Source organism: Leptonotus elevatus, chromosome 1 (assembly GCF_054856555.1).
Source record: "Leptonotus elevatus isolate MCC_2025b chromosome 1, RoL_Lele_1.0, whole genome shotgun sequence".
Classification (NCBI taxonomy): Eukaryota; Metazoa; Chordata; class Actinopteri; order Syngnathiformes; family Syngnathidae; genus Leptonotus; species Leptonotus elevatus.
In genome coordinates this window covers 5,535,357-5,558,749 of record NC_141239.1, presented here as the reverse complement: position 1 = coordinate 5,558,749, position 23,393 = coordinate 5,535,357, and the positions used below count along the sequence as shown (strand labels likewise).

The 23,393-nt window shown below is 39.6% G+C and overlaps 1 protein-coding gene across 5 annotated transcripts in view; it reads right to left on the bottom strand.

Annotated features, from left to right (window-relative positions):
• fgf12a (fibroblast growth factor 12a) overlaps positions 1–23,393 on the bottom strand; it is a 69,450-nt gene that overhangs the window by 5,356 nt on the left and 40,701 nt on the right. For all 5 annotated transcript variants that reach the window (XM_086072124.1, XM_086072106.1, XM_086072114.1 and 2 more), the window contains one exon: positions 1,428–1,626. In XM_086072124.1, the coding sequence (XP_085928250.1) occupies positions 1,428–1,626 (199 nt within the window). The remainder of the gene's footprint in view (positions 1–1,427; positions 1,627–23,393) is intronic.

Genomic DNA, 23,393 nt, shown 5'->3' with positions numbered 1-23,393 from the left:
ATATGTTGGAGAAATCATGGAAAGGGGAAACTTTCACCTTAAGACCTTTATTAACAGTACAGACACTTTTAAGTAACATTGAAAGGCGCTGTAAAGTGATTTCAGATTTGTTTATATATGTATGTATGTATGTATGTATGTATGCATGTATGTATGTGTGTGTGTGTGTGTGTGTGTGTGTGTGTACGTATATGTGTGTGTGTGTGTGTGTGTGTGTGTATGTATGTGTGTGTGTGTATGTATATGTGGGGGTGTGTATGTATATGTGGGTGTGTGTGTGTGTGTGTGTGTATGTATATATGTATATGTGTATATGTGTGTGTATATATATATATATATATGTATGTGTGTATGTGTGTATATGTGTATATGTATATATGTATATGTATATATATGTGTACATATATATATTTTCTGCTGACCCTGGGAACTCAGCCCTTCTGTTTTTGTTTAAAATTAAAACTAAGATAAGCAAAAATGTAATACTTCAGATATGTTGACATTTTGAAATGCTTTATTTACTGTAGAAAACAATTGTTTAAGTTTTTATTTAACTTTTGAAAACATGCTACTGCCCCTGGGAGATCCCGGAACGTGTTGTTAGATTTTTAAAACAAAGATGTGTATTTACTACGATTTAAAAATAAATAAATAAATATATATATAAAAAAATACAAAATAAAAAGTTGTTCAATAAACATATGCTTTAAAATTCCAAAATAAATTAAGAGCTGGAGCTTTTTATTTTATTTTATTTTGATGCCAATATTTTCCCTTTTAGTAAAAATGAATATCGGCTCCAAATATCAGTTATTGGCGTCCTTGACTGCCCTGAAAAAAACATATTTGTCTATCTCTAAAAAATCAGGGCTTCGAGCTGACATGGCCGCTTTAGAGCGCCTTGTTGTCGGCTGTAAGTGTATGCATGTCACCCAGAGAAAAGTGAAAGAGCGAGGAGGATAGATTTTTTTTTTAAAGTCAGACATGGCTTGGTCCAGAACTTTGGGCTGACGTGGCCACTGTAGAGCGCCTTGTTGTCCACTGTGAATGTGCACATGTCTCGGAGAGGAGATGGAAGAGTGAGTGGGGGGAAAAGTCAGACATGACAGCATGTAAGGATTGGTTGCAAAACTCTTCTCTGTGGTGTGGTAGTAAATTAATAAAACATGTTTATTTTCATTTTACAGAGACTTTGCACATTCTTAACGGGCCATTTAGTGGAAAATAACTTTTGGGTATTTGGCGTTAGAGGTTTTTTTTGTAACCTTTGTCTTTGTCTAAGCTGGAGCCCATCTCAGCTGTCTTTTGGACAAAAGGCTTACTGTATTTTGTCGGTAAAACCTTAAAAAGTGAATTGCAAGCAACAATAAAACGACCAATTGCTGCTATAAAATGTCATAAATCAGAATCTTCTTTTAGTGTGTTACCTTCAATGGGCCTTGGTACAAAGTGAGAAGAGGCTTTGGTCTTCTTGACCCGATTGCCTTTCATGACTTGTCCCTCCTTGGTGAGGCCGAGGAACCAGGCCCGGCCCGACTCCTGCTGTCGGTACACAGTGGACGAGTAGATCACGTAGTAGTTCTCGAAAACCGACTCCTTGAACTTGCATTCCGGCGTGAACATTTCCTGTGAGAGGGGAACACATAAAGTACTGTGCTTATATTTATCATAAATCAAGGGTTGCATAAAGACAAATGGAAAAATGGGCATTCTTGGATTTTTTTTTAACACACTATAACCAATTCATGTAGCAATTACATATCGTCGCTGCTATGTGAAAAACACATGTACATTGTTTTCATTTTTTTCATTTTTATGTTTTTGGGGTGAAACTGAAGATAGACATCCCAAAAACCTAAAAATGTGAAAAAAACACGGGTCAATTTTTTTTCTTCATTTTTTGTGAAAAACACTTATGTCCATTTTTTTTCATTTTTATGTTTTTAGAGGCAAACTGAATGCAGACATCCCAAAAACCTAAAAATGTGAAAAACACTTATGTCCATTGTTTATTTATTTTTTTCTTTATGCGAAAAACACTTATGTCCATTTTTATTAATTTTTATGTTTTTGGAGGGAAACTGAATGCAGACATCCCAAAAACCAAAAAATATGAAAAACACTTATGTCCATTTCCCCCCCCATTTTTATGTTCATGGGGTGAAACTGAATGCAGACATCCTAAAAACCTAAAAATGTGAAAACCACTTATGTAAAAAAAAAAAATTTAAATCACAATTTTTATGTTTTTAGGGTGAAACTGAATGCAGAAATCCCCAAAAATAAAAAAATTGGGGTGAAAATTGGACATGTGTTTTTCCACATAGCAACGACAATCTACAACGGGAAACTCATTCGAAATGGCAAAAGCCTCCATTTTGCTTCCTCACTCAAAATGTGCTCCCACCACAAACATGTGAACATTGCCAAGGTCAGCCGATATACACCACATACACACACAAACACGTGTCCTTGGGAATCCAAACAGAATGATGCATGGGCAACAATGGCAGATTTGTATCGCTCCACATCATTATCAAAGCAGCACGTCAAGGAGAAAGTCAATGAGTCGCGGGAAAGATGGAAAGGAGATGGTATCGGCTCCGCCATAACAGAGCGGAGGAACAAATAATGATGTATGTTATGCTTGTTGTGTTATCACGCCCTGTGTGCGAGCGTGCGTTTCGAATTCATCTCTGTGTATGCATGTCATCCCACTGGTAAACTGATTCTAATGTCTACTTTCTTCCTGGCACTTCCGCCCACTTCCTCATCTCCATTGTGGAACTTTACGGTGTGTGTGCTACTTTAAGGTCCAACAAATACCGGGACCGAGCAGGCGTTTGAGTAATGCGATCAGTTTTAACGAAGCCTTGGCGAAGGTTCAGTCATGAAGAACTTCACTTTCACCTTCTCCCGGGAGTTCCTGCCCCGTCCTACTCCATCACTACGGCTTTTCCCACGCCCTCAGAATGACTCTTATTCACTGTTCCCACTGTCTCAACATCATCACCCCGACTCTGCTTGGCTACAAATACTACACAGTAAATTCTGTAGAGTACCTTTGTACTCTAAACTGAGTCTATTTGGTCCTACTCGAAATACGATTCATTTAGAGTGGGACCAAATACTCAGTTTTAGAGTAAAATTTACACTTGACTTGGAAGAGAGTAAAGAAAAAAAAAAGTCACTCAAGGGTCAAGGAAGAAACCCACAAATTCAAATCTACTCTCTGAGCCATGCAGCTCCTGCCGCTTGTCAGTATATCACTTGTCAGCTGGAATCTTTTAGAAGACAAAAATTTTAGAAGACAAAAATGCAAAATCCACCAAAAACAATGTTTTTTGTCTCCTTTTGAATATAAGCAAACATTAGGACTGGCATAGCTGAGGTGGAGTGTGGCAGTCTCCCAAGCTGAAGGTCATGTGTTCGTTCCTTTTTTTTTTTTACTTTAATTTGCTCTTTTCCAAGTGTAAATTTTACTCTAAAACTGAGTCTATTTGGTCCCTCTACATACAGAATGTACTGTGTACATTAAAATTTAGAACAAATACTACATTAATCAATCTTTAAAGGAGAAGTCAACCCCCCATTTTTTTGACAATAATGTTTTATTTAGCCCCACAAGCCTAATTATGGTATTCTGGTTAATATTGCATTAGTGTAATATGAGTTAAGTAGCAAAATCCAGCCGTTTTTAACCATCTTAGGGGCGGCCATTTTGCCACGTGCTGTCGACTGAAGATGACATCAATGTTGCAACTAATCAGAGTGCAGCTTCAGAAAACAGGTGGCCTCTGATTGGTTGTGTCCTAAGCCCTGAGCAACATTGATGTCATCTTCAGTCGACAGCAAGTGGCAAAATGGCCGCCCCCTGAGATAGATAAATACGGCTGGATTTTGCTGCATAACTCATATTCTACAAATATAATATTAATCAGAATGCCATGTTTTGACTAGTGAGGTCACATATAACACATTATTGTCAAGAAAGGTTTAAGGTTGACTTCCACTTTAAGAATTGATTGTTCATGATTCACCTGTTGGAGCAATTGAGGCAAAATGGAGTGAACTTCTCCGATTCACATCTAGGCTCGGATTTGGATGTATGCTGATGAATTCATCTTGAGCTTTTCTAGTGGAAGCCGGAAGGTTTTATCTTTTATGCGAAAATTAACCTGACTAAAACCTTAGTTCCAACTGAAGAAGAAGAAGCCTTCACCTTGAATATGGCATTCTGCTGGTGCATTGTGTCTTTTCTTACAAAGAAAGAAATTCACCAGGATGTGGGGAAATGTTTCGTGGTCTGACAAAATGAAGGTTAAGTATTTGGTCAAAACACCAAAAGTTCCAGTATTTATGGTGCAAAGACAACACTGTATCATCACAAGAATACCATAGCCACATAAAGTTTAAGGCGGTGGCAGAATCATCTCTTAAGCAGCAGTCAACCCATGCATAAATGGATTTAATATGAACATATTCGTTTTGAAAATGCACCCCGGATATCCTCTTTATCTGAACCAGACACCTTGAAAATGAGTAAAGTTATATTTGTGCAGATAGATGGAGTTGATGCGGAACAGATGCTTTGGTTTTATGGAGCCTGGTCTCAATTTATAGGGGACATATTATGGAAAAATCGACTTTTTTAATGGCCTGTATACAAATAGTTGGCTCTCTGAAGTGCCCGTCCACCCATGAAGTGTGAAATGAAACCACCACGTAAATCTTTTGCTGTCTGCCTAGTTCTGAAAATGTGTCTGTAAGCGAGCTGTTCGGCACTTCTGACCCATTTTAACGTCATGGTGGACATCGTTTAAATAATAGCGCATATTTGAAGTCATGACCAGATTTTAAGTCATGATCAGATTTTAAGTCAAGGCGAGATATGAAGTCATCGTGATGAGATTCGAATTCATGACTAAATGGGACTTGAAGTCATGGGATTTGCAGTTGTGACGAGATTTGAAGTTGTGGCAATATTTGAAGTCATGATGAGATTTGAAGTAATCATGATGAGATTTGAATTTGTGACTAACGAGATTTGAAGTCATGATGGGATTTGTAGTCGTGACGATATTTAAAGTCGTGGTGAGATTTGAAGTCGTGGTGAGATTTGAAGTCGTGGTGATGAGATTTGAAGTCACCGTGATGAGATTTGAAGTCATTGTGATGAGATTTGAAGTCATTGTGATGAGATTCAAATTCATGACTAAACGGGACTTGAAGTCATGGGATTTGCAGTCGCGATGAGGTTTGAAGTTGTGGCGATATTTGAAGTCATGATGAGATTGGAATTTGTGACTGACGAGATTTGTAGTCGTGACGATATTTGAAGTCGTGGTGAGATTTTAAATCATGATGAGATTTAAAGCCAAGACGAGATTTTAAGTCATCGGGATGAGATTTGAAGTTATCCTGATGAGATTTGAAGTTATCCTGATTAGATTTGAAGTCATCGTGATGAGATTTGAAGTCATGGCTTAACAGGATTTGAAGTCATGGGATTTGTAGTCATGACGAGATTTGAAGTTGTGGCGATAATTTAAGTCGTGATGAGATTTGAAGTCATCGTGATGAGATTTGAATTCATGATTTAACGGGATTTGAAGTCATGGGATTTGTAGTCATGACGAGATTTGAAGTTGTGGTGATATTTGAATTCATGATGAGATTTTAAGTCATCACGAGATTTGATGCCGTCATGACGAGTTAGTTGTGATGACATTAGAAGTCATTGTGATGAGTTTAAAGGTCATTGTGACGAGATTTTAAGTCATTGTGACAAGTCTTAAAGTCGTGGCGATATTTTAAGTCATGAGACTTAAATTTGTTGTGACAACATTTAATATTGTGTCCGACAAGATTTGAAGTCATGATATGATTAGATTTAAAGGCATCGTGACGAGTTTTAAAGTCGTCGTGACCAGATTTGAAATCGTGATTGGATTTGAAATCGACAACTTTAATACCTCGTCACAACAAGTTTTAAAGTCATCATTCCAATATGATGACTTAAAATCTCATCATGACGACTTTAAATCTTGTCTCGTCGTGACTTTTCTTTTTTCCTGCAAGGTGAACTTGTGTTTGGTGAAAATGCTGCCTTCATGAGTGAAAAGTTTTTTAATGACTTCATGGTTGCTCAACTTTTCCCTCCAACATACTCTGGGCTCTGCTCCAAGGCTCAGGCTCCACCACCAGTTGTTATGGTAATGAGAGCTGTAATCAAGGGACCAGTCGTGTACATGAGGTTGGGGATATACAGTCGTTCACTTGTATAAGACAGAACCAGGCTAAAAATGTGCTATAATTCTGTGGGGGAGTATTTTTGACAAAGGCATGTCCAGACACCTGGAAATTGCTTTAAATTGTTAAAAAAAGCACTTTTTTGGGGGGGGGGGGGAATGTATACCCTCCGCACTCCGTCTTTATCTGAAGCAGACACCTTGAAAATGAGTCAAGTTGTATTTGGGCAGATAGCTGTAGCGATGCAGAACAGCTGGATTGGTTCTACACAGCCTAATCTCATTTTAAAGCAGGATTTGTGTGCGTGCGTGTGTGTGTGCGCGTGCGTGTGTGTGTGTGTTGGCAATATCTCCTGCAGGTTTCTGTGCCCTTTTAAAGTTGGCCAATTTCCAATTCCCGCTGGAGGCGACCATTTATGACATGCTGTGTGTGTGTGTGTGTGTGTGTGTGTGTGTTTGTGTGTGTGTGTGTGTGTGTGTGTGTGTGTGTGTGTGTGTGTGTGTGTGCGTCCGTGCACATGTGTGCATGTGTAAAGTCACAGAAAGAATTAAAGTACAGCTAGTCCAAAAAAAAAAAAAAGTTGAGGATGTAAATTAATTCGACATATTCTTTCTGCCTGTTACATTTGCTCAATTATGCACAAGTAATTTAAAAAATAGTACAGTGTAGGTTTTCTCAGTGTACTCCCTTATTTGCTTAAAAACTTCTTTGTGGTATTTGTGCACTTTCTATGATACTCTTAAATGTCACAAGATTGTCCCAAAGCACTGTGCAAATAGGAATTGGTCTCAAGGAAGTATGAGAGCAAAGCTTTGTATGTCGGCGAGAACCCTGGGTTGTTAATGGTAGTTCGGATAAGTCATTTATTAAGGGTAGTGTTAAAATAAAATACGTTTGAAGTTGCTTGGTTATCCAAGTTTGTAGCCTATTCCTTATTCAAACTTTTAATATAAGCAGTTGTGAGCGTTTTTGGCGTGGCGCCAAGTTCTAGCAGTCTTCTTCTATTGTGATTCCTGAATTATAAAACTTTAGTGGTGCTGTTGACCACTAGAGGGCAGTACAACAAACTGTGAACATACCATTGACATTAATTAAAAGCACCGATAGGAATTAAACTCCATCTCCATTTCGGCTCACCAGCTAATTGCGTTGTTTATCGGTGTGTATTCATCTCATTGGTGTTACAAAGTATGGACTAATTAAAAATAAAGGCTGCCATATGTTGTCTAAAGAGGATGCGCGCGTGTGTGTGTATGTGTGTGTGTGTGTGTGTGTGTATACGGGCGCTATGCTCACCCAGCATTGCACAGCTCAGCAACAGCTTGAGTCACTGCCCGATCATTCCTAAAAGACGCGAGCATGCAAGGCAAGCACCGTAAAGGACTTTGGGAAGGTGAGGTCACTGAGGTCAGCGCAATATGGACGCCACTCGCGGGTCAGCAGCAGGATCGAGTTATCTGGGCATGCAGACGTTGCGTCAAAGTGCAAAAGTCTCTATCTGGGCTGGGGCTGACCGGGTCACGTCCTGCCTGTCTGGCGGCAGGCATGCGCGTGTGCGTGCGCGTGTGTGTGTGTGTGTGTAAGGCAGACAATGACACAGTGCACGCCATCAAGTATCGGCCCTTCTTCATCTGTTATAAGTCCAAATCAGGTCAAGCACATTACAGCAGTGGTTCTCTAACTGGGGTCCGAGAGCTATAATTTGGGGGTTCATAAATTAACTCATTCACTGCCATTGACGGCTATAGACGTCAAAAATTCATTTGAACTATTTCTATTTGTTTCACATTTTTTTCCACTTTTGTTAACAAGAATATGAAAACCTAGAAAAAAATGTATTGTACATTTAGAACAGATATAAAATGTGATTAGGCATGAGTTAACTATTGAAGTCATGCGATTAATTACAATTAAAAAATGTAATCGTCTGTAGCCTCAAATTTTTTAATATTTTCTTTTTTGTTTAATTATTTAAACTCAAGATAAATCAAAAAAATTCTAAATCTGTTCTAAATGTACAATAAAACAAATTCTAGGTTTTCATACTCTTGTTAACAAAAGTGGGAAAAAAATGTGAAACTAATAGAAATAGTTCAAATGAATTTTTGACATCTATATCCGTCAATGGCAGTGAATGAGTTAATTTGCAATAAATATTGTTGGAAAATGCATGCCTTTTCAATTATACAACATATTTGACAATACCTCGTGAATAATATAATCTTATGTTTTAGTGCAAGGATAAGGAAGGAGTAAGGCGGATGATAACTGCCTGTTTATGGGTGTATACAGTATGTGACCTCGCCAAAGAAGATGTTTCATTTTGAAATGTAGCACATATGTGTAAAAGTACACTGGTCCACGAACATACCAAACCAATTATCAAACTTGAGATATCAGCGCTCTATGGTAGCAGTGAACCCAACTCAACTTATTTCACAATAAGTAGCAGTTTAAGCAAATTTTGAACAACTCTTCCAGAGAGGCTTAAAGTAACCACAAAGCTTTGCCTTAGGAAAACTGGCTTAAGGCTAACAAACAAAATATGCTAACAGTCTCAGTTTTAGAAGCAACATGTATTTCAACACAAACAGTGGTGCAACACGTTGTAGTAATATAACAATACCAACAGGTATATATTCTTTATCCTCTACAAAAAAATTATTAGCTAAATTTAATTAGTACAACATATTTTAATTGACTGTGATTTTGTAAACTAGCTCATTTCTAATTGCAGCTTTTAAGTTATGCCGTGACCATACTTGCAGTATTGTACTTTATAAAAACATATAATAGGCTAAATAATTAAACCGAATGTAAAGAAGTAAACGTCATGATTAATTCATGGTGTGTCTTGGCCATCTGTGTTGGGTGACGTGAGTGGGGCGAGCTAATTCGCTCAAGTTGGTCGTCGTTTTACTTAGTGTGGCGCACACAGCACATACACACGGCGTCCTGTGCTGGTAGCGTGGAGAAAAAAATGTAAGGCAAAATATCACATAGGCACCAGCAGCGAGCCAACCGAATGGGGAACAAGTATCTGGTAAGTGTATTTATTATTTACAGCTGTTGAACTGTCAACCAAGATAGCAATAGCATTTAGCCAAAGTTTTAGCATGACCACCAGCAACGTGATTGACTACCAATTAAGGGTGTTCCATATCCAGGCTTGGGGAGTAACGGAATACATGTACCGCCGTTACGTAATCAGATTACAATATTACTGTATTCCATTACAGCTACAGGAAAAAACATGTAATCAGATTACAGGTACATTTATTAAAAATGAGGATTACTTCGGGGGTTTACAATTTCTACGATGAGAGAGAGTGCTAAAGAGGGCGAGAGACAGAGAGAGAGAGAGAGAGAGAGAGAGAACGCGCGAGAGCGAGAGAGAGAGAACGAACGCGCGAAAGAGAGAGAGAGAGAGAGAGAGAGAGAGAGAGAGAGAGAGAGAGAGAGAGAGAGAGAGAGAGAGAGAGAGAGAGAGAGAGAGAGAGAGAGAGAGAGAGAGAGAGAGAGAGAGAGAGAGAGAGAGAGAGAGAGAGAGAGAGAGAGAGAGAGAGAGAACGCGCGCGAGAGAGAGAGAACGAGCGCGAGAGAGAGAGAGAGAGAGAGAGAGAGAGAGAGAGTGAGAGAGAGAACGCGAGTGGGACAGTTGCTACATGTCAGGGAGGTGGGAACGAACGAACTGACTAGTCGTGTCCTCCACACGCGGGCAGTTTGAAAAAGCTTCACGGACGGGAGGAGGAAGTGGCGACCAGTATTCACTGGAACTTACTCGGAGCGAAAGTTTGAGCTGCGAGTCCAGCGGCATGCTACGCGCTGTAGCTTCTTGCTAGCTAGCCCGCTAGCCTACAACCATAATGTGAGTTACACCTTCCAAACAAATCTTCCTCCCACCAATTCACTATTTAAACATCATACACAACATATACACGGCTAAACTTGTGACTGGGATAAAAGTTAATTTTGCAGTTGATGTCACATCGTCATCCTCATTGGATGACTATCTATCTATCTATCTATCTATCTATCTATCTATCTATCTATCTATCTATCTATCTATCTATCTATCTATCTATCTATCTGTGAGGTTGCTTTCAGTGACAGTTCGAAAACAGCATATGGCCTTCAATCAATCAATCAATCAATAGCCTACATGCTTTTTAATTACACAAGGATTTTTGCTATTTGTAGGCTGCCCCCCTTATCACCCGCAAATCAAAGGGGCACATTGTATAGAATATATATTGTGCTGATATTTATTTTTATTTTGTCTTCATGTGCATACTCAATATTGGAGTAATCCAAAAGTAATCCAGTTGCATTACTTAAATATTATGGTACTTGGATTACGTTACTAACTACATTTTTTAGTCCATATCATATTACCGGTGTATTTTTTGGGATGAATAAAATTTGAACTATCGTGAAATTGACGTGATGCGTGACATCATACATCTTCGTCTCTATTTGGACGTACATGCGTCGCTCGCTGCTGCATAAAAACAATGTCGGAGCGTGTGAGGCTGTGATCTGCAGCCAGTTCTGTCGGCAAAGTGGGAGCGAGCTACTTTCGTCGTGTGGAGGCTGTTTGGTTACAAGAGGTCAGATATGGTGCACAAAATACAATCGTTTGCAAATTGTGCAGGACAAGTGTTGCCGTTAAAGTTAAGAGGATGCACAGGCTAAAAAAAAAAAAGAGACACGCGAGGAGGACATGGACACAGCTTGTGTTGTTTGACGTGAACAAAAGTTCATTAGTGGAGCACTCTTTATAAAAACAAAAACAAATAGACGGTTGTTGGATCATACTGAAGCGGTCGGGTATTGTTTGGATAAGATAAACGTGACTGGTAACTCTCCTCATATTTGACGTGACTTTGTTATGCTAACCGGCCTCTAAGCTAACGTGCTCTCGACAAGATGGCGTAAACATGCGCGTTTGCGTTATTCATACCCACTAGTAATGTCTACAAGCAATCACGGCATTTTCTCGCTCCTCTTATTGACCAATCAGTGACATTCACCGCAAAATAACGCTCACGGGAGGGTTGCCGGTTACGGCAAAATAACCACTGCCTAAACAATCGCATGGGAAAACATTTAGACTGGCTGCTACCGTATCTTTTTTTTTGCCTCTACAACACAACGATCAACCACAGAGGAGAAAATAATGGACTTTCTTGACTCATGCCATTTGCTACTGACTTCTAAAGGTTTGTTTTTGCTAAGTAAATGTGCCTTATGTGCTTTAAGCAGTTATGTTACAAACTACAATTAGACCTCGCAGGGTAAACACGACCTGCCCTGTTTTTATTTCCATTTCGTTCCATTACGATTGCTGTATTTGCACGGTAGCAAGGTGGCTTAAATATTGTGCTGCAATAAAAGTTCTATTATTCCAAAGCAGTGAACGCACCAATCACAAATCTATCGTTCAGTAATTATTACCAATATCGCCTAAAATATCGTCACCGTAAATTTCTTTGAAATATCGTGATATAATTTTTAGGCCATATCACCCACCCCTGCTACCAATGTTCAGACTTCTATTTCTTCTCTGTTGAGGTGTGAAGCGACATTTCGTTTTTGGGTCCGGACTTAGCATAACAACGCAGCATCGAAGCTTTTCGTCAGCCCTAGATATGTATCGTGAAGACGATTGAAAACATTTTCGGGGGTCATTTTCTTCCTATCGTGTCATTTGCCACTCAGCAAGAAGCAAAAAAAATAAAATAAATGAAGTGACAGAACGCTAGTTTGACAGACGAAAGCATTCATTCTGCATGTTTGTTTCACACAGCTGCCACCAGGTGGCGGCCTGAACAAGCAGTCACGGCAGTGGATTATACATAGCCGTCATACAGTCCAAGCTTATGGTGCCAAAATAAACCTAACATCCATCCGTTATCTGAACCGCTTGTAATCAATGAAAATTAACCGAATATGAGGTGGGTAAATGCAAATAACGAATACTACTACTTTGAAAAACGCAACTATTTTATTATTACTTATATACTTTATTTATTTATTTATTTTAAGCCTACCTCAAAGCATGCTGGGTACTCCTTTCGGCTCATTGAAATAGTTACAGCTGTGTCAAGCAGTTTTAGCATAATTAAAAGACGGATTTTCAAGTTTTTCTGAAAATTGAACAACGGAGAAAGCCCCCAAAAGCTTCACTGGGATGCTTACGTTACCTGCAAGCGGGGGGGGGGGGGGGGGGGGGGGTGTACTAAGTTGAGGCGAGATCGGTTCTACCACTTACGTCGCACATAAACACGCCGCCATAAGTTAGTAAGCACATCCTCCGCGGCGGCGTATAAGAAGCACTTCTTCGGTTACAAGTATCCAAGTTCTCACGAACAGATTACGAAAAGACATAGAAGCCTTGCTATGCTAACCGCTTTGCTAACCGGCTAACGTTATCGATGAACCGGCATTAATTTAAGTACATGGGTGATCGATTAAAATTTTTACCAAGTTCTCGCTGGTATCGCGTTAAAGCGGAGCGTATCAAAACTTTTAATAGAAAAACAGCTGGCCTTTTAATGAATCTCTGGAGAGACAGAGTAATGCTACACACTCAGCTAAACACGGAAGTGATGTGATGTGATTGTTACGGCGTCTCGTATACATCAACCGGGAGGAGGAAGATTAAACAACAAGCTTGATAAGCAATACAAAAAATGGATGGATAGGATGGAAAGTGAATATCTTTCATCCATCCATTTTCTTTCATATCACTAAATATTTGCTTTCACACTGCAGTCCTGAGTTTTGATATTGACTTGGAATCTGCACAATAAATGAGAAGTATGTGCATATCAAGGTGTGGTGTGACTTTGTGGAACAATTTGCAAACAAAGTAGAAATATAAATGTGTTTAAAAAGAAGTATAAGAAGGTATTGATAGATAACTACAGAGAAGAGGAAATATGTTAGAGAGGACTGAGATGAAGGTATAAATAAAGCTGAGAATAATTATAAACAAACTTTTGTATTTATGCGAGTGATTATGTCTTTTGTAGTATGTTTGTGTTATTCCTTTATAAGGATATAATTGGTAGATTATGTTCATGTTTTTTTCACGTGGACTTATAACAGTTGGGGTTGTACTTGTATAGGCTATAAGTTGTAAATGGTTAGGAGTTAAAAAAGTGTATACTTCTTCCTACTCTTTTTCCGAATATGTGCTTTGTGTTGTTGATATTTTTTTTTTATATACATGTTCAAAATAAATTCATTCATTTTCAAAACATTACAGTATATCTAATTTTTTTATTTAAAATTTTTTTTTGTATCTCCTTCATTTAGATTCATAAATACATTTATAAAAAAAAAATGTCAGTGCACTGACATATTTTTACTGTACCTATTTTGGTGAACATTTGATAATTTTATATAGCAGCCCTACTAGATGAATTTCTCTTTTGATGTCGTAGTGTGCTGTGTAATTCTTTTTATAGAAAAACTGAAAACATATCGTCGTATATCGTTATCGTGATATACCACGATGTAGCCTATATCGTGATAAAAGTTTTTTTCCATATCGCCCAGCACTAGTTAGCCCATATATGACGGTTTGCATTGTATTAGCATTAAGCTAGCATTAAGCTAGCAGACTTTCCCAAGTATAACGTGGTTGTTTTAAAGACATAACAACACTGATTTGTGTTTGGTTTGACAATAAACTTCAATTGGAAATGGTAATAAACAGAAATGTCTGCCATATAGCTGCTCGTTGTTTAGCTAGCGCTGCTACTATTTAGCAGTTTTGCTCGCAAGTCAAAGCACACAGAAAACAAAAGTCAAGCAACAAAAAACACAATTATTTGGATCGTTTGTACAGAAGTCAAGGTACTACTGTATTAATTGCATTTAAATTGATTTGGCTCAGTTGCTTTCTCCGGTTTAAAATGTTTATAATATAACAATTCCCATGGCATTTAGGAGTGCACATGATAGTTATGTTTATTGTAATTGGCAAAATTTCTCTCCTGTAAAAGGTGCCCGGACCAAAAAGTCACAAGCATGAGAGCGCTGTACTGCTCCTCAGAAGCTGTCACGCCACAGTGTCCCCTCCAAGCAACGCAGGCGCAAGGACATCATCACTCCTTGAGCTTGGCTTGGACTTTTGTTGCGTGTGGAAGAAAAAGCTCTTGGGAATGATAAGGGCAGCATGTAAGTGACTTTGAAGTCTGACAGCGCGCCTTGTTTGCCGATGACTGAGTGGGAAAAATGAGGTGAGGAACGCGGGTCGCAGGCTCTCATGATTAATGAAATATCCTTAATGGATTCGCGTGAAGCACACAATGAAGAGGAATAAACACCGAAAAGGAGTGCAGCACGCTCACACTCTAAAATGCATGCAAAGTGGTTCGCCGACTGAGTTGCTTTGTCTGAGAGGAATACGTAATGAAGCGTAGTTGTTAGAGCTACAAAAGAAGATTTCAGGGCTAATAAACAGAAAAGTGATTACAAAAATGCATATGAGGGTCATCTTGAAATTGCAGTTTTCTTTTTCATTTTGTTTATTGCCGGTCATACAACAGGCTTAATATACAGTATATACATTTTGTGTGTTTTTTTGTATTGGTCGTGTTCTGTGAGATTTTTGTGTGTGTTTGAAATACTGGCTGAGAAACACAGCCGTAGACCATTGAATGAGTAAATAAATACTTAAATAAATGTTTTTTTCCGCATTTTTTACAAACCCACAAAAAATCTTTAAACCACCACAACAAGCTGGGAGATATTGGGGGAAAATATCTGTGAAAAAAAAGAAGAAAATGTAAAAAAATTATTGGAAAAAAGAGTGGAAAAAAACAGCGAATATACAAATTCATGGGTATCAAAATGCAAACATGCATTCACTGTATTTTTGCTTTAAATTGTAATATCATGAGTCACCACTAGTTGGCAGACATAGCTTAGTTGCACTTATTCTGTCCTATATTACAACATGAGTATAGCCTGATAAAATTGTTTCAGCTTTGGAATTATATGCAGAGAACCTCAAAAATATTTAAATTTTCAGTGAGTTGATTTATATGGGGGGGACAAATGCACAAAATGAGTTCTTGCACTTAATGATGGTTTGCTGTTCAAGCAGTTTTGTGCCGTCCTTGAATGGTAATTTTTATGCAAGAGAGCCCTTTGCACTGGAAAAAAAAAATCACCTTATGTGGTTATTTTGTTGTTTTCTTCAAACCCTTTGTTGTTGGCATAGAGCAGCCGATATTTTATACATGCATTGAGAAATGTTTTATGGAAAATTACATATATTAAGAGCACGTATTTTGCATGTATGCATGTATTTTCTCCATATTTGCATTTATTTTTCCATTTGGTTTGAAAGTGTGACACCGAGTAGCACTGATGAAAAATTGCAGCATATAAGTTGCCCATCCCTGCCCTAGACAGGTGAAGCTACATTGCAAAGCTTTTTTTGTCTACACCACCTCATGTGGGCAGAGCATGGCATCAAAGGCTGATGACCGTTTTGGGGATTCGCCATCATAAAGAGTGTGCGAGGGCCTGTTAAAAGCTGGGCGCAGCTCTAATTTACATCACATTTATATAGGACTGAGAATTGGCAAAGGGTATTGCTCACAAGTGCCATTCCATTTTTCAGCTGGAAGCGAAAGAAAACACTGGGGAACAAAACTGTGGAACAGTATATAAATGTGAATTATGGAGCATGTATTAATGTTCTAACATTATTAATCCCTTCTGTCATCTCAAATCTCAGGGGTTCTTAAGTTGAGGCTGTGAGATAAAAATTTCAGGAGGGGTGAAAGTACGATATTTTTTTTTCTGTTCGGGCCTCTCATCCATATTCTTCTCTAGAATTTGTGCTTAAAAATGTTGATGTGCATCAGTTGGTGCTGCTGTTTTGGCTGGCAACAGAGATTTGTGAGCATGTAAAAAATAGTATCCATGAATTCAAGTCATGGCTGATTGTAATTGTATCAAAATTGAATGTGGCTCTCTTCACCTTGAATTCAGAAAGCATTGTGTTCTTGTATTCCACATCTCCGTGCAGTTTAAGGAAGTGTTCCTTTAGTTTTGCTAGATAGCGAGTTGTGCTGCAACTTCTCAACTTGGAATTGCAAATAATGAAGTTAGGACATTGACTCCCATCACTAACTCAGCAGATGGAATGAAAACAACAGAGGCCCCAAAATTGAGCCCTGTGGAACACCATACGTTTCGTAATACAGGAAGTCTTCGAGTTACGGCCGAGTTCCATTCCTACGCTGGCGATGTAACCCGAATTTTGAAATAAGTCAGATTTCACTTTTAAAACCAGTATTTACATCAAAATACCTTGTACAGTAATTTTAAAAAAACATATTTGCGTGACCCGGAAGAGCCGGAGCATGGAAATGTGGCGCACCTGATCGGCACAGGCACCGTAAAGTCGAAACGGCGTAGGTCGAGTACGATGTAATGTGCATTTGAATTCATATTGCACATATTCGTCCAATCACTTTCTTTTTTTCTCATAATAGTTAGTATGAAGGAATTACAAAAATAAAGAAACGATACGTCCGTGTCAGGAATCATGAGTCTGATGTGTGTCTTGAGCTCTGCTGAACCCCTGAGACTGACTCACCGAAACCCTAAAAAAGCCACTGAATTAGGATATTAATTAGTTTTGGTAATTGGTGATTTAAGTAGAATACATTAGGAAATTGCACTTGAAAAAACAATTATGGCAATCAATTTTGTTTAAAATCCCACTAAATTAAAGAAAGCTCTACACCCTCGGCAGGGTCCTCGAGGGTGCATGGGAGTTCGCCCAACCAGTCTACATGTGTTTTGTAGATTTGGAGAAGGCGTTCAACTCTGTCCCTCGGGGAGCCCTGTGGAGGGTACCTTTGGGAGTACGGTGTACCGAGCCCCTTGATACGGGCTGTTCGGTCCCTGTGTCAGAGTTTGGTTCGCATTGCCAGCAGTAAGTCGGATTATTTTCCAGTGAGGGTTGGAATCCGCCAGGGCTGCCCTTTATCACCAATTCTGTTCATAACTTTTATGGACAGAATTTCTAAGCGCAGCAGAAGCGTTGAGGTTTGCTGGCCTCAGCATTGCATCTCTGCTTTTTGCAGATGATGTGGTGCTGTTGGCTTCATCAAGCCGTGATTTCCAACTCTCACTGGAGTGGTTCGCAGCCAGGTGTGAAGCGGTTGGGAAGAAGATCAGCGCCTCCAAATCCGAGACAGTGGTCCTCAGTTGGAAAAGGGTGGCGTGCCCGCTCCAGGTCGGGGATGAGATCCTGCCCCGAGTGGAGGAGTTCAAGTATCTTGGGGTCTTGTTCACAAGTGAGGGCAGGAGGGAGCGGGAGATCGACAGGCAGATCGGTGCAGCGTCTGCAGTGATGCGGACTCTGTATCGGTCCGTTGTGTTGAAGAAGGAGGGACTTTGATCAAAGCCGCTGCTTCTCCACGTTGAGAGCCAGTTGATGTGGCTTGGGCATCTGGTTCGGATGCCTCCTGGACACCTCCCTGGAGAGGTGTTCCCACCGACGGGAGGCCCCGGGGATGACCCAGGACACACTGGAGAGACTATGGCTACGTTCACACTGTAGGCAAATGCGACCCAGATCGGAGTTTTTTTGCCCAAATGCGACCTGTATCTGACGTTTTTTTGTCAATCTGAACGGCTCAATTTGTTTTTCATATCCGACCTGGGTCACTTTCATATGTGGTCCAAGATCGGATACGTATCCGAATTTTTGCAATGCGACCGCAGTCTGAACGTCCAGGTCGCATATATCCGACCTTGACGTCATCAAAAATCCAATATGCGCTCATGCTTGACCCATCCGGGGTGGTCTGCTCGGCTCGGGAGATGTACGTGAATCGGCAAAGTTGTATCGAGTAACAGTTGTGACTTTATATCTGACTTTAATTTAATCCCACTTAAAACATGAAGTCTAAATATTACATTTGTGGTGGTGATATTAGCAATTTAGCCACGCAGACGGCTCGTTTATTATGTGCGGCAATGACGTGACGTCATCGTTAGGGGAGAAAAAATAGGAGAGGTCTCAGTGAGTTGAGGCGCTCCAACAGACTCGCCTCATTTTCACAAAATATTATGACTACCTCCTCCTGCCGAGGCCCTGACATGCTGGACCATACGTATAAACACAGCCTTGTGAGTGACGTTGTCATTTTGGGGACGCATTACGTCCACACAGCAGACAGACCGAAGTCGCAATCAATAGGTAATGTGAACGCTTACTCAAAAAAAAATCTGATTTTACCCAAAAATCGGAATTGAGCATTAAGACCTGGAGTGTGAACATAGCCTATGTCTCTCGGCTGGCCTTGGCCTTGGGATCCCGCTGGAGGAGCTGGTTGAAGTGGCTGGGGAGAGGGAAGTCTTGGCTTCTCTACTAAAGCTGCTGCCCCCGCAACCCGAACTTGGATAAGCGGTAGAAGATAGATGGGAAAAACTTTGGTGAATAGGTTTCCAGAGAGGATGAGGATGAAAAACTCACTCGTGCATTTAAAAAAAAGAAAAAAAAAGGCATCTTTCATTAAAACTTTATCAATCATGAAAGTCATTAATCAACCTTTTTTGTACCTTTCTGTGTTTAGTTTTCACAATTTCCTAATGATTCCACATCTCTATCTGCTTAAATTAAGTCTGTGATCATTGATTTGTGTGTCAGGTCCCTGCGAGAGGCGAGTGGTGACGTCGTTTGGCAGACGAAGAGAAAAGAACAACAGCGAGATGTAATGGATATGAAACTGGGCTGCCAGCAGAGCTGCGTTGAACGCATTCAGAATCCTAATGAGTGTTGGCGACAGGTGTTCTTTGACTTTGTACCAGGCTGCAGAGGATTCTGGAAGGACTTCCATTTGAATTTGGGCCTGAGCCAGGAATGTACCTGAAAAACTTGGCCTTAAAGAAAATCCCAGGACTGACATGGAATCCCCAAGGTGCTCATTCATATTCCGTCAAGAATTCAGGTCAGGTATGGTCTAGACTGGTTGATGCTCTCACACCACTTTTTCTTTTCACTCCCCACTTCTCTGTTTGGTCACTCCAAAGAGTCAGCATGTGGTTGTGTGTTGACCTTGCTGAAGACCTTCCAGAGAAGACTGTGATGATAAATGACTGAAAGCAAACCACAAACACGTGCTAATATCCCAATGGTCAAGGAGAGAAATAGCTGAATGGCAAAAAAAATGCTTTTTGTCTGAAAGGTTCTGGCAACTAATATTTTTTAAATACTTGGCGCATAATTCATAATCAAAGACAAAAGAAAAAGCTGTTTGAGGCATTACCCATAAAATCTGGTGATCTCAGCTCAAGCTTTTTAAACAGAACAAATGAAGCAATGCACTGAAAACTATGCATGCCGATATAAAACGTGAAAGCCAAGGCAGCATTTCATTTTGACTCCTTTTTTTTTTAAATTTTACCTCGAACAAAACTTAACCACTCTCTCTAACCTTCCACAACTTTGACTCACTCCTTTAGGACCTTCAGTGAAGGTTTTACTGTGACGTGTCATTTATTTCCGTGACATAAATAAGAAGCAGTGAATTTAGTCCCTAGTTAAATAAAAAAAGAATAGGAACAGTTACTCTAGATGGATGGATAGTTAGCCCGAGCTCGATGGGTAGGTGGATCGAGATAGATGATAGGCCAGTCAACCGACAAGGAATATACGCTATTTGTACAAAAGTCTTGGACCACTCTCAAGCAGTTAATGCTGTAGCTAGCACAAAGAATTGGACGCGAGTCAGTAAGAGAAATCGGATACCTCCACCAAAGAAAATTCAGCGGAGCGTTGTGTTTTGCTTTCCCATCTGTTTGTTAGTTATCAGGCTACTTCTTTGTTAATGGAGGATGACAAACAGATGGGTGGTACCATTATGATGTTCTCCACTGATACTACAAGTTACTCATGTGCTGAAACGAAATTCTTATACCCGCACATTTTGCCAGATGCTCACTCACTGAAATTCTTGGCTTATGTTGATACACACAAAACTTATGTGACTTACGTGATATTTCTGTCTATTCTAACTTTGTGTCCTAATATTTGCTATTGGCAAATTCATTGCTGGGAAAAGGGGGTTTAAGACAACAAATCTAAGAATTTTACACAGTACGTCAACTGAGCTAAATACCTGCAAAAAAAGAGAAGTAATTAACGATCAGGAATCCTAAGTCCTTGCATTGACAAGACAGTAAAACATGGGCACGGAGTGTGGAATAATATTGAAAATCAATGGAATTGTTGCTTCCACTGTCTGTTGGATGGATAGATAGATGGATGGATAGCTAGCTAGCTAGCCAGCTGGCTAATTACTTAGCTAGCTAGCCAGCTGGCTAGATACTTAGCTAGATAGCTAGCCAGATAGATAGATACTTTGCTAACTAGCTAGCCAGATAGATAGAAACTTTGCTAACTAGATAGATAGATAGATAGATAGATAGATAGAATGCCGATTCCTGCTGTGCCGAGCTACAGCAAACTAGGTCATATTGAGAAGAATTTATGAATAATGGAAGGGGTATCTTCATTGTAGCTGCTCAGCCCCCACACACTAACAGGGCTAAAACACTCCACACAAGCATTATCAAGCCCGCTCACTCACAGCCTCATCAGCAAAAGCCTCAATAGGGCTCTAACCAATCAACGGCGACCACTTAAACTGATGAACACCGGCGGCATAAAAAAAGATAACAGCTACCTAAATGGCTTCCCAAATCTCACGTCGCCATGCCACGACGAGACAGAAAAGCAGCAGTGAGGGAAGCGTGACCAAAATAAGAGGATAGTCCACAATAATGACCTCCCATGAGAGAGATTGCTGTGTATGCTTGAGATTTTTAGGGAGAGAGTTGATAGTAAGACAATAAAACAAGCGCATGGATGGGCGAGAGATGAAGAGCTTGTCAGATAGAGAACAGTATGGGCAAACCATAATAAACGCAAGTTGCATTGAAAGTAAAAAGTGAAGGGCTTATTTTATGGCTGTCATTGCACCATGTGAAGTGTCGTAAATGTGTGAACACAAATGTTCCACTTGAAGCGCATATTAAATTGTAGGGCAGGACAATTAATTGAAATCAGATCAGATTGTTTTTTTTGTTTTTGTTTTTACATATCATTGTTTCATGAAACATGAAAAGTTGAAGTGATAAAGCTTTAGATGTGTTTGCATTGTTGTAATCTGATTTATGGCATACTGATTTATGTTTGCGCCCATCGGCCTGCATGCCAGACATTTTGTTAAATAGTCGTAGTGAATTCTTGAAAGACTGCAAGTCAAAGTGCTTAGTGAGATAAGAACTCTAATTGAAGTTGAAAACTGTCTTTCATATTAATTCATGGTTCATTTGCTTTTATTTATTTAACCTATAAATCCAACTCATTTATGTATAATAAATCTCATATTGTTTGTCACACAGATAATAATTAATTAATTAATTCGATTCATTATTTATTTAATCTGTAGCACAGATTTGTTTATTCATTAATTATTTATTTATTTTAAAATATTAATTTCTTGCTTGTGTTTTTTAAAAACTACACGGGAAGAGGACTAAATAACGCATATTAAATCGCAATCACAATATTGGGGGCAAAAATCTCAATTTAGTAAGTTAGTGTACGTTAGTAACTCGAATTGAAGTTGATAAACTGTCATAATAATTTATGTATGGTTCATTTGCTTTTATTTATTACACATTTATGTATGATAAATCTGTTATTGTTTATTGTCATACACTTATAATTAATTAATTCATTCATTAATTGTATTCATTATTTATTTACTCTTTAGCACATATTTATTTATTATTTATGTTTAATAATTTATTGCTTGTTTGAAAATTAGACGGCAAGAGGGCTAAATCATTGCATGTTAAATCACAATCGCAATATTGAGGGCAAAAAGCTCAATTTATTTTTCAAAGTTACTCCGCCCCACTAAATTCCCACACTGTCTTCTACATGCAACCTGTACTGCTGAATAATTGTATGCGGGAATATGCGCTTTGCAATCCATATGCTAATTTAGTCCATCTACTGTATGAGCACCGTCCGAGGCTCATAAGTCCAGCTCTCTAAACATTCTGCTTACTGATGCATGCGGATTTCCCATGTTTCCCATCCCGGCAACCTGACCAAAGTGCATTTGCCTCATGTTTTTAATCAAAATGCACTTTCTTACGGTCAACGCACACACACACAAAAAAACACTCCATTTTGACAAACATTTCCAGTGCATGGCCAGAAAGGTCAAAATTGCATTTGCCGGCCCATAAAGCGGATAATTACCAGGATGAATGGAGTGTCATGGCTGTTAGGCTGAAAGTCGCCATTTGACCGAAGAGCACTGCTCGGCTTGTAATTCATAATAATCATAACGCCGCCGGATACAAATGATGCTTTCACGAACGGGGTGCACGCAGGCCCGGGTCACGCCGTGCGCTCAATTTGCCGTCATTCCAATGAATCACACGACGGCCCGGGTGCTATTTAACATTAATTAGACTGTGGGAGGTAATCGCAGTGAGCATTGCGAGCTTGTTTATGAGTCTTAAGTTATGAATGAAATCAGTCTCGCCAGACGAGTCACGTTTGCTCACGTATTCTACGTCCTTGTCTGAACCCGCACGGGCCCAGGAGCCCGCTCAGGTCGGAAATGATACAAATTTGCTGGATATTGCGTCTCTAGAGCAAAATCGTCACCATCTGGACCCGTCTCACTCTTGATAAAACTGCTCCCTTACCAGTACATGCAATCAAACACACGCTGGTCTGTCCTTCAAACGTTTCATGAGGATTTTGACATTTTAGAAACAAGTCGGCCAGATGGGCTGTGGTTAACACAAACCCCCTTCCTTCCTTCATTTACTCTCATTTCCAACTGGGTTAGGCACCACGAGACTGCAAGTTATATAAGTATGTTAACTAGGGGATGTGCTTCTGTCTCTACTGTATCTGCGCGTATGCCACGTTTTCACTTCCTCTGCATGTCAAACATTCCAGTGTGTTACCGAAGCGCGTTTTCATCCTCACTGTAACGGGCAGCAAAATTCAAGTTGACATCCGTGACCCGGCGATTGGCTACCCACACTCGCCCGCGCTTCTCGCA